This window comes from Berghia stephanieae, chromosome 4 (assembly GCF_034508935.2).
Source record: "Berghia stephanieae isolate SIO BIC M18660-M18661 chromosome 4, UCSD_Bste_1.3, whole genome shotgun sequence".
In the NCBI taxonomy this organism is placed as follows: Eukaryota; Metazoa; Mollusca; class Gastropoda; order Nudibranchia; family Aeolidiidae; genus Berghia; species Berghia stephanieae.
The window spans coordinates 67737494-67749993 of NC_088363.1; the positions used below are offsets into that span (position 1 = coordinate 67737494).

The window sequence follows — 12500 nt, forward strand, 5'->3', positions numbered from 1 at the left end:
AACATCATTCTACAAGCAGCCAAGGATCATGTAGATAAGAGTGAGATGATTGACAAAATTAATGGTAATACCTAAATGGTTGATCATACAATGGAAAAGGTAGTAGGTAAGCTATCAAAATAGACTCACAACAAGGCTTTGTAGGTCTTCCAGCAAACGTTGATGATTGGTATTTTTGACAGTCATCAGGGTGTCTTTGTCTCTCATGACTTCCATCTGCTCCTTCACATTCTGATAAGACCAAAATAATAGGTAGGTCGTAATATAAATATATACACAAATCTTTTCTTATCTAAATGGAAATTTAAAAGTTGCCATAATCGTCAAAAGATAGGTTTATCCATGGTGTCCTAAAAAAATGTGGGGATAACGAGGTAAATAATTATTAAAAACAAAAAACAAAACAAAACAAAACAAAAACAAACAATTAACAAACAAATAAATGAATGATAATTTTTTCAAGCCTCTGACAATATCATAGCCTAAATTCCCATTTATCTTGACTAATATTCATTCCAAAAAACAAAATAGATACATTTTTTACAAAAAGAGGTCAAAACTATAAATTGATAAAAATTGTTTAAAAGTTGTTAAAATTGAGAAGGGTTTTAATCAGTGACTTTTCTTTTTTTTAAAACAATAACCAAACTGACAATGAATTAAAAGTCTGCAACACAAGATTTGACAAAATTTTAGATAAACATCACAAAATGAAAACTTCAAAAATAATGAAAATTGTTAGTTTTCAGATTGAAAACAAGTAAGAGTCAATATGATAAAAAATACTCTGGTATATTTGGATATTAAAAAAATAAAACATTGCATAACAAGATGAATATAAAATAGGTCGTCAACCCAAACTGATACAATGTTAAATCATCAAGATTTTTGGGATAAGCTAAATAAATGGCCAGATACCGACCCAAATGAAGATTAATGCCGGTTGCTACATTTTATGCTCCTAACCAAATTAAAAGAATTTGACACAAATAAAAATCAGGACAGACCAGAAGATACTTACAGCAAGAATTTTATCATAAGAATCCAGTTTTTGCTCAACCCCTTCTGCTTCATTGATCCCATCATCCAAAAGCCTCATAAGATTCAACACTTGGTCTTCAGATCCCATGATGGAATGGATATTTGCCTATCAAGAAATGATGAGTTCATGCATTTTATTTGTTTGTTTGTTTTTAAGGGTTTTACGGAGCTAGAAACACATTAAGGTCATATTATCAGCGCCAGTATAAAGGAAGAAAATGGAATAGTAAAAAGTTCTAGAATTACAATTAAAGCACCCAAGAAAAAGTAAGACAAAGGAGAATTGGATCAAATAGGGAACAGATATAGATTCCAAGAGCACACTATCAAAGTACTTAGTTTGAGATCACCTTAAAGTCTCATCCAGTCACAAGCACAGGTTCCCACTAAGAGAAATACACTCAAATGTTTACAAATCATATATAATATGTAAACAAAACATAATACATTACATAACAGAGAGATGATTTACAAAGAAAAAAATATCATCTCCCAAAACTAACTGTACATTTGACTGTTTCCCTTTCGGCAACGGCATCCAGTCAGGACCATGGCATAACCAAATAATCTCATTCCAAGACAAAGACAGAAAGCTAATTGGAAAACAGATATAAGGGGATAAAAGACACAGTAAGTACCTCCCTGCCCACTATGGGAAGTCAGGAACCCCACACAGTTTATCAATTTTAAAACGCTTTAGCCTGTCACAACAATTATGACAGAATCATAAACCATTTCTCATAAGATCAACTCCATTTAAGATTAAAAATCATTTCATAAAATGCGATAAAAACATGAACAAGGTCTTGTATGTTTTTGTAATTAGTTTTATTGTAGACCTTACAACAGCTGAAGTACCAGTAAAAAATAAAGTAGTGAGGTAGTCAAAAGATTGTAGAGGTAGAGGTTAGATGAGCTTAACTATAAAAATAAGACAATGGGACAAGGTCAAAATTTCCAATAGGGAACAGAGGTAGAATCAAGTACAATATATCCTTGTCTCTTATATAGGGAGCAGTGGAAGCCTGCGATCGTGAAAATACTAACGAAAATGTGAGAATGGAAAGGCTTCATATGGGAATAGTACAATGGACGTTTCGGGTACAAACTGTCCATCAGAACAACAACAAAGGAACAATGTTTACATTTTGTTTTATTTGTTTTCAACATTCCTTTGTTTATGGTTGAGCTGATGAAGGGTTTGTTTCCTAAATGTCCATTGTCTGTACTGTTCCCATCTGAAGCCTTTTCATTAGCATTATTTCTAATATGAGACTTTTAAACAGTCTTACCCAAGCACGGTCATTCAGTCCTTCACAAAAGGGATACATTTTAAACACTTACTAAATACATACTGATAATATTTACCAACTACATTTCGCGACAATAAGATTTGAATGTATACAGCATCACAAGAAAGGTGAACATTGCTGTGTTCAATCCAATCTAATCCCTGATGGAGTCTAAAATAACCTTAGAGTTTTATTCTGTTTATATCTTTGACGAAATGCATGAATATCAAACCATGGCAAAATTAAAAAAAAAAAGAAAAAAAGAAGCAAAATATTTTGCAATTACCCCATCAAGTACTGACAACTGTTTGGACAACTGTTCTGTGAAGGCCTCAGCATTGCTGATGGCAACTTGGCATTCTGACATAAGGAGCTCCAAATCCGACTCCTCTTTGGCTGAGAGGGCCTGGTAATCATCTCCTTCCATGGAGATGTCATCGCCAGATGGAGACTTTGTACCTTGGCTGTGCGGGTCTTTGATATCTGCCAAATGTACGTTGCGGTATTTGTTTCAAATAAAAATAGATGAGGTATTTTTGAAAAGAAGGATCAATGTTCAGATAATGAATGCTGTTGTTGCCCATTTATGGTACTTGTATCTCTGTACCTTGTCTATGAAATTGTTTAAGGCTTGATAAGACATTATGTCATAAATTAGATAATGGTACAGCTGCTTTAAAGTTGGCTTGAACAAAATATCTTTAAAAGGCGGCAAGACATTGTAAAATTTTTAAAATTGAAAAGTTGTTTTTTTGGAGTTTTTTTTTGTATTCCTCAAGTAAAGAGAGCAAAGATTATACAAAACTTTATATGAAAATAATAATTGTAGATAAAACTCCAGTGTTGAGGTCATATTACTACGCCTGGTTAAAACATTTGATTAATATTCAATTGCCAAAATAAATTTATAAATGAAAAGATAAATAACTTTTTAGAAAATTGTCATTACATCATATATCTCCTTTATTATACAAGGTTACAATTAAAAAAATGAAATCCAAGAACTTATAATTCTGACTTGACTGAAAGGCATTGTGCCAATATTGAGCATGATATTATATATTATGATATCCATTCCCAATTTTGACTAACATTGATAAAAAGAATATATCTATCCAACTGAATTGAATTCAATTCAATGTCTACTTATAGTACTCTATAGATGTCACTGATTCAATTCAATACCAGGTCTACAGGAACAGCGCAGCCTACAAAATTTGCAAACAATCGAGAATTCTTGAGCTGTGCTATTCAGTCGTAACTTAACAAATAATGATTTAAAAGGTGATATAAAAATTGTTTATTAGGAATTATGCAATAAAAATCGAATCACATAGACAACACAAACCTTCTAAAAGCCTCTCATGAATGTTGACAAAATCAGGTTTTTGAATCAAAAATCTGTTACTCAACTGTTGAAGAAATAATAAATCAATAAATGAATATAGATTCATAATAAAATTACTGGTTTATCCAATTGTAACCTTTTTTAAAAAATGACATTGATTGTGCAGTTTTGACTTTCATTAATGTGTGGCGATGTAGTCTAGTCGTATGACACTCACTTTCGGATCGAAAGGTCCTGGGTTTGAGCCTCGTTTAGAGAATATTTGAGTCCTTGGAGAAGGCTCTTTACTCACATTCAGCGTTGTCTCTTACCGAAAAAATGTAATATCGCCTAACAGGCATCATGTCCTGTCCTACATGTTAAATGTTGATGTTGGCCAGGGACCCATTGTAAAGTGCTTTGAGCACATTTAGTGGATGTTGCGCTTTATAAAAGCTCATCAAAAAAAAAAAAATCAATTATATCAAGTAACTTACTTATGCCATTAATATTTCATCTGGAAATCTCACACGATATGTAAACATCTCATACTTCTACCACATCTCCGAGAGACCATCACTAACAATCAAATTGTAAAATCAACAAAAATTTGTCAAAAAATAGATGTCATTGAAACATTTACCCTCCATATTGATGAAATAAATGACTCTTTTTCTTCCACACTAATTGTTGTCCATTTGTAGTTCTTTTCAAAGACCAAATCAAATTCGCATGTATCCTGTGATAAAAAATATTAAAAACAATGGAAAACCGATTCAATGACAAAAGCTGGTATCTCTAAAGCTCACAATGAAATTGAAGACAAAGCCTAGTGATGAAATGTTAAGGATTTCCAGACTGTTGATGTGGTTGCTCAGATTAGAATTCACATGATGGGAAACATAAAAAATAAAATTGAAAGAGCATAGAGAAATTAAAAAATTAATATGGTTACATCTAAGTCCATAGAAAGAATTGAAATTGAATAGCATTATAATATGAATCATCATTCATCTTAACAATGCCACTACCACATCATCTCATTCATCTGTAGTGTTTCTATCATCCTGTTTTGTTGATAAAGGGGAAACCCGAAACGTCCATTTTATCTGTTTTCATAATTAAATTGAAGCTTACATTCAATTTCACATTATTTATTTCTTCGAGCTTCAAGCAGCAACATTTACATTAGTCATATCATACGACACTCACCTTCCGACCAGCAGGTTCCTTATTTAATTTCCAATTTAGAGGATGAAAAGTTCTTTGTAAAAGTCTCTTTACTTACATTTTCTCACTGCACTCAGACGTAAACAAGTACATGGCCAAAACAATTTTGTCTGTCGTAAAATAAATTGTAAAACCACCTCAAAGCCGCCAATCCTTGTTTTACATGTTATGTGTTGCTACTGGCTTGGCTTGGGACCCCTTATATCATGCACATTAAAAGATACAGTGTGAGAGTATATAATCTTGACAATATATATTTTTTTTAATGTATCTAAATTTAGGCAAATACAATGAGAACAATTATTATCTGACTTCTAGTTAAGTTTTATACAAATGGTTAATCGCAGATGTGAAATGTGTCACATTTTTTCTTACCTTCTCGGCTGACTTTCCATCCAGTGTGCGGAGATCTCGTAAAAACCATTCATTCTTTTTCTTGTAACTGTCTCCCCTATCAGACTTTTTTAAATGATAGACATAGACAACTGGTGGGTTCTCAGTTGTTGTTACTGTGGGAAGAAGTTAACACTTGAAACTGGTTGGGCTTAATAAACAACTTATATGCAGAAGTGTGATATTAATTTTTCTTTTTCTTGACACAAATCTTTTATGGGGAGTTGAGTCAAATACTACAATAGTACAAAACCCTGTAACCTCTTTACTCCTGGCCTTAAGAATCAAGAGTCTCTCAAGACTCACTTTATGTATCATAAACTTCATTCACAAACAATCTTCAAAAATGTTCCACAGCACCATTTCAAAACTGAAACACTCTGTCACCAGAGTTAAATGTGATATATGAACTTTTGTAGCATAAAGTGCACTATAATGATGGAACCAAAGGTTAAATAAAAATAATTATATAACTCTCAATCAAGATGAAAGAAGTTTTATTGGCTAAGTTGGTAGAGCAGTTGCCTTACAGCGAATGGACAATTATCAGGTAAAAATTAAATAACGCTCAATCAGGATGAAAGAAGTTTCATTGGCTCAGCTGGTAGATCAAATATTCCTTAAAATAAACCCTCCAAAATTTTTTATTTCATTATTTCTGATTGAAAGTTATTTAAAACGCAGTGGCTACGTTCATGGCACCCTAAATGTAGGCTGCTGGGTGGGGCCAGGCTAGGTTCATGACATTCAGACTAGCTTCATTAATGGCAGTTTATATAAGGTATTGTGTAGAGTCATTGCCATTATTCAAGCTTCGGTCATAGTCTTTTCAAACACTTGGTGTATCCAAATTGTTTCTGACATAATTTTCTATATTTCAACAAAGTCATGCATTTGCTATTTTGCCGTTACTTATATTACTACTTTTTAAAATAATCATGAATAACATTTATATAGGGCTTTTCTCCACACAACACAGGATATAAGTGCTTTACAATTACAGTTCTACAAGGTAACAAGGACATGTAAAAACAATACTACTGAGAAATATGATTCACATTTTTCAAATGTGGGTGTTATAGCATAAAAAGGTAATATTTCAGTTGTAATTAGAATGTTGTCAATGAATCAGAACATCTCGCATGTGATGGGAGAGAGTTCCAAAAGTGAGGATCGGAAAATTGAAAGGATTGTTCAATTATAACACTTCCATAAAATTATTCAATCGAATTATACCTGTCGTCAACTGGTAGTGAGTTCCTCCTTCTCCCCCCCCCCCCCCCCCCAACTTTATATGCTACTCAAAAGCATGCACATTAGCTCCTTCATTAACCACACTTGCCTAGCACAGGTCACTCACGACAATCTGTACCTACCCCCTCTCTCTCATTCATTCATCAACCTTTCCTCCCCCCCCCCCCCTTCTCCCTCTCTTTCTCTTAGTTACTCACTTGCTAAATTAAACTATCAATTTACATTCGTATTCTTCTTGCCTCCAAATTTACCCGCTCAATCCATGCATTCTTATTATTAAAAAAATAAATTAAATGATAACTTACAAAAAATAAAAAATAAATAATAGAAATACTGTGTAGTGATTTAGTTTATGTTGTGTTTCTTATACATCTAACGTTTTGTTTTTCTCTTTTCGTTATAGATGCCTGCTTGTGTTAAAAGTTGATTAAAGCTATAGAAAGAATGTTCAAAGTTAAATCTTCTTGATCTCTATTGCCACCCAAATTTACAACAAATACTATTATTCTCATTGTTGCCAATTTCGGTCATTTTCGACACGCACGTCTGGTAGCCCTGGCATAAACCTAGCCTAGCCTCACCCAGCAGGCTACATTCAGGGCACCTAGAACGTGGCCACTGCATATTTAAAAAGGGATTCAAGATACCGTTTGTCATCTTTTTATTCACCGAAAGTTAAATTAGAGTAGAGGCTGTAGAGGCGTGATAGTTTTGTATCATAAAGTGTTTGGATAAACTCTATGTCATTGTGCGGTTCACCTTAATGAGAAGGGATAGAATTATTTGTCCTTATAGAATAATATCCTACATACTAATTTATAAAACAAAAACATGCTTCGAAAAGTAAGGTCGATCTCAGGTTAATAAGTCGAAATTTTTTCCTGGCCCTTCTGTCCACATGGCTGTGATTGGGTAGCCTGGTCTGTTAAACCGGGTAGAAAGTACTTTTGGATTGACTAAAGTCCTATCTAAAGAGTACCAAGCAAATTTTACTGTTTACAAACATTCTGCCCAGTCAGTAACCAAACTAAAATACGGTTCCGGTTAGTTCCATGGTAGTTGTGCCAAAATTAAATGACGACTCTACAATCAACACAGAACGGTTTAGAGTTTAAGTTTAATTGTTAATGTTTGATCATTTGGACGTTTTCATTCTGACCTCATAATGTCTTAAACTTTCTTTATTTTATAATTATATATTTATACTTACATACAGCACATAAAATACTACTAATTTTCCTCAAGTTTGTTTTCCGAGGTACTTTTGAAACAGGAATAAATGAAATAAGTCGCATATCATTGGGAAGGAATAAGGTTTGCTGTAACTGTTGTTTGAGTTTCAACATTCTGGCTTGATTTCCAATTATGCAGTGCCGTGGACGGGAAGATGAAAATAAGGAAGGCAAGCTGATGACTTGAAGACTTATATGAGTATGAAAATGTGAATGAGAGGAAAAATTGTTTTTCTTTTCACTGGACTGACTGGAGTTGGGCGTTATGTTATTTAATGATTATTTGCACTTGGAAAAGACTAGGACACCATTGCATTGATCCCGTTTATACAAATTCCAAGCCTACATTATAGTATGGAAGCTATTACTTCATGTCCATCTATTATAATCTTCATTATTTGCTCTGATTATGATTATGTTGTCTTCAGTTTTCATTTTTATTCTTGTTTACTAACGAGACTAGAGGTTCCTCCCACTTCCGGTGGGTTGTATCAAAATTATTTCGCCTTTTTCTTCAACATGGTAAGAAATGGAATGGAAGCTTCAATTTAATTGACGAAAACATAATGTCGACGTTTCGGGTTTCCCCTTTGTCAAAATAAATACGATGAATGAAACAAACACGAAGAAGAGATGAGAAAATGGCGTTATTAAGGTAAATAAACAAAACAATGATCGGACAGGAAATAAACTTCTAAATAAGGTGGCACGATTTAGAATAAATATTTATAAAAGGTGTGCGATTATTTGTTTTTTTTTTAAAGAGGGGAAATGTAGCTAACAGAATAGAAAGTAAATTAAAATGTATTTAGTTAGAAAATTAATAAAATGGAATTGGAATAATGTCTTACTAAATGTTAGGGATAGTTGTATTAATATTATTAAAAGAGGCATCATCATCATCATCATCATCATCATCATCATCATCATCATCATCATCATCATCATCATCATCATCATCATCATCATCATCAGTAGTAGTAATTGTAGTAGTAGTAGTAGTAGTAGTAGTAGTAGTAGTAGTAGTAGTAGCAGCAGCAGCAGCAGCAGCAGCAGTAGTAGTAGTAGTAGTAGTAGTAGTAGTAGTAGTAGTAGTAGTAGTAGTAGTAGTAGTAGTACATAGCGGGGGTATTGGTGGTCGTGTGTAATTTGAGGAATAGACGATGGATAGCCGGGGGAGTCGGAGGGGCTAGAAATAAAAGTTGTATTATTATTAAAAGTACTTACTGATCCTTCTGCTACTGCTGATGCCACTAATGATTATACTTATACCGACATCCCTTATGTATTTTTTTTTGGTATTTATTTTCAATTCCATAGTATTTATTTTCCAACAACAGTCTACACGTTTTTATATTTCACTTAATTAATTGCACACTTTTTAGAAATACCTAGTATTCTATTTTGATTCGTGCTTCCTTACAAAGGAGCATGATATTTCCTGCCAACCAATGTATTGTTTATTCATCTTAACTACGCCACTACCACATCATCTCATTCAATTGTGGTGTTTCATTCATCCTGTTTTGTTGATAAAGGGGAAACCCGAAACTTTTATTTGATATGTTTTTGTAATTAAATTGAAGCTTACATTCAATTTCACATTATTATTTATTTCTTCGAGCTTCGAGCAGCAACATTTACAAAAGCTTGTGTATACTTGACCGTTTATAATCTGATTGATATAGGATAGTTAGAACTACTCCTACAATTGGCTGGTCAAAAACAATAAAAAAAGAGCTGAGTGACGTCATTTTCGTTCATTCCATACATTTCGACAACAATGATTATTCAATTGAATAAATTTTCTTCTCCTTCTCCTTCACCATGTGTATCAACACTGCCACCACCACCACCACCTCCTACTTCTACTACTACTATTACTACTACTGTTACTACTACTACTACTACTACTACTACTACTACTACTTTATGGGACAGCGTGGCAGCGGTAAGGTCTTTGCTTCGTACCCAAACGGTACTGAGTTCGATAAATCGCCGCACTGTGTGGCCTTGAGCAAGTCACCACGCCCTAGCTCACTTTGCGGCGCTGCACTGCGGCTGACGCTTGGGCTATTCCAGTCTTCCCTTGGAATAGACCCTAAAGACAAATTTCCCCATGGGGATGAATAAAGCGAATTTTATTTAATTCATTTATTTTATTTATTTATTAACTACTACTACTACTACTACTACTACTACTACTACTACTACTACTACTACTACTACTACTACTACTACTACTACTACTACTACTCCTTCATCATCATCTTCTTCTTCTCCTCCTTCTTTCTATCGCTCATTCATTCTTCTCCTCCTACTCTTCGTCGCCGTCGTTGTCCTCTTCCCCACCCTCCTCCTATTCGTTCTCATTCTTCTTAATTAATTAATCTCTTCACTTTTTCCACCGGCCTCTTCATCTTCCTCCTTTTCCATATTTCCTTCTACTTCCCCTCTTCCTTTTCTTCCTCTTCTTCCTTCTCATCACTTTCTGCTCATCGCCTCCTCCAGGAAGATAGATTGTAGTATATGGATCGGTGAACACATTCATTGTTCTGACAAGAAAAACAATTTTTTTAGGCCTTATTGATGCCGTAAAAAAATAAACAAACAACCCCGATAAAAAAAATCCAAAAAAACAACACAAACAAACCAAATCCAAAAAAGATATAACAACAAAAATCGACCCCCCCCCCCCCCCCCCAACCAAAAAAAAAAAAAAAAAAGAAACAAAAATACAAAAACAAAAAAGAAACAACTCAATCCAAAATAAAATATGACCCATAGTCTCAAAACGGTAATAGGTCAGGGTTATCTAACTACCAGGAGGCGAAGTGGCCGAGTGGTGAAGCATTGCGCTGTGACCCGGAAGGTCCCGGATTCGAGACCCATGATTATTAACCTCCAATTTGCTCATTTGGACAACATGGATGATTCCTGTTGACATCAGACATCTTGTTTGATTAATTATCTATATTCCTCCGTGGAATGCTAGGCGACGGCATCTTACTACCAGAAATAGAGTTTATATAATAAAAAATGACACTCTAGTGACATTCTTATTCATTATCTAGGAGAATGAGTATACATTTCTGAAGTGCAAATAAAAACTAAAAAGTTGTATTTCTGATCACTTAAAATTCAAATTCACTTTTCTATGTCTGATTCGCATGGACAAATTACCAAATTGGGATGGTGGATCACAATTTTCAATATGACAGAAACTCAACAAGTCAAATTTTGTGTCTGGTTACTCGACTTGTACATGTGTGCACGTAAATCAATCCATTTGAATTGTATAATTTTTATTTGTTAAAACCTAGATTTTAAGTCAACATCAAAATATCAAAATAATAAACAACTCATAAAAGATAAAGTACATTTAAAGGTTATTAGCACCAATAAAGATGAAGATGATAAAAATAAAAATTTAAAAGATTAAGATCGGACCAACAAGTATCTACCAAACAAAATGTAAAACAAATGGTACAAGCTCAGTAGATCATCAGATTTTTTTTTGTTTGTTTGTTGCTTTAGGTCTCTTCCAACACAATTGAGGTTATATGAGAGACCGCTGAAAAAAAACAAAAAACAAGCAATCTAACAAAAATAGTACAAGTGTCAATCAAAATCGTAACCTGAAGATATCATAAGCTAAATTATAAATAACCAAGAACAAACACGCAGAGGATTTACAGGAAAAAAAATATCCCCTGTCAAAATACATACAATCACAAACCAAAGAAGCAGGATAGGCTAGTAAAGAGAAGAAGAAACGACATCACTATCGGATCGTACACCCATGCGAACATCATAGGTATATGATTCAAGGGTGATGCTCCCATCCAACCACCCGCAGATGATCAGAATAAATAGATTTGAGCGACTCAGTTAAAAAAAAAAAACAAAAAAAAAGAGACAGACCAAATGATTCGTATTCTTTGGAAATCTCAGCTTTGAGTTGAGGGTTATTTTAATCGATCGATAGTTGAAGTTAAGGTTTTCTGGTCAAAATGAAAAACAAATATGTTGTGGGAGAATAAAAGAGTTCTTTTTCCAATCTCCTCATCTGGCTAGATCTAACGAGACCCAGCAATCCATTTACTGCTCGGTGAAAACATAGAAGAGCTGTAGTTTTTTTTAAAAAATCATTGCCAGGGCATCGAACTGTAACCCTTGTTAACTTATAGCCAGCCTGACACAAGGGCCATAGCCTTTCGTAAACTCATCACCGGACGCTGACTTTAAATATTACTTTAATTTTCAGGACCGTCGATATTTGGAACTCTCTCTACGCCTCTTCAAGAACTGCGAGTAATGTCAACGTTTTTAAGAACTGTGTTGAGAAGGAATTATATCACACTTAAGTTTGAATTCGATGAATAATTTATGTTTGTTTTATAATCGATATCCTGAACTTGTCTGACTTATGCATATTCGATTTTTTATCACTGTGATAGGGCACCAAAGCCCACACTATAGAACAGTAAAGTTGGTGCCCCAAACGTAAACAATAACAAGTTGCTAGTGATTTCCGTTAGGGACCGGAATAATTTACGCACAATATAGGTCTCCCAATTTTGTAGTTTGAGTTGTAGGCAATACACTTTCAGTATTGAAAATATGTTTACATAAAATCTAACAGTTGCAGAAATAATAATATAAGACTAAATTATTATGAAAATCAGGCTCCGAATAATTCTCGTTTTGTTCATACCAGCGCAATAATTT

General features: G+C 33.8%; 2 protein-coding genes across 7 annotated transcripts in view; both read right to left on the bottom strand.

Moving 5' to 3' along the window:
- LOC144971094 (exocyst complex component 1-like) overlaps positions 1-8262 on the bottom strand; it is a 42158-nt gene extending 33896 nt beyond the window's left edge. The window contains exons 1-7 of one of the 4 annotated variants that reach the window (XM_078911483.1): positions 7748-8262; positions 5266-5399; positions 4304-4399; positions 3682-3745; positions 2620-2816; positions 1022-1147; positions 130-231 (exon numbers count right to left, since the gene is read on the bottom strand). In XM_078911483.1, the coding sequence (XP_078767609.1) occupies positions 130-231; positions 1022-1147; positions 2620-2816; positions 3682-3745; positions 4304-4399; positions 5266-5399; positions 7748-7883 (855 nt within the window). In that variant the 5' untranslated portion in view covers positions 7884-8262. The remainder of the gene's footprint in view (positions 1-129; positions 232-1021; positions 1148-2619; positions 2817-3681; positions 3746-4303; positions 4400-5265; positions 5400-7747) is intronic. The other 3 variants (XM_078911485.1, XM_078911482.1, XM_078911484.1) reach the window with 3 other exon arrangements.
- A 2795-nt stretch (positions 8263-11057) lies between these two features.
- LOC144971096 (uncharacterized) overlaps positions 11058-12500 on the bottom strand; it is a 23702-nt gene continuing 22259 nt past the window's right edge. For all 3 annotated transcript variants that reach the window (XM_078911488.1, XM_078911487.1, XM_078911486.1), the window contains one exon: positions 11058-12500. This exon is cut by the window's right edge and continues 1641 nt beyond it. The gene's annotated coding sequence lies outside the window, so the exon portion shown is untranslated.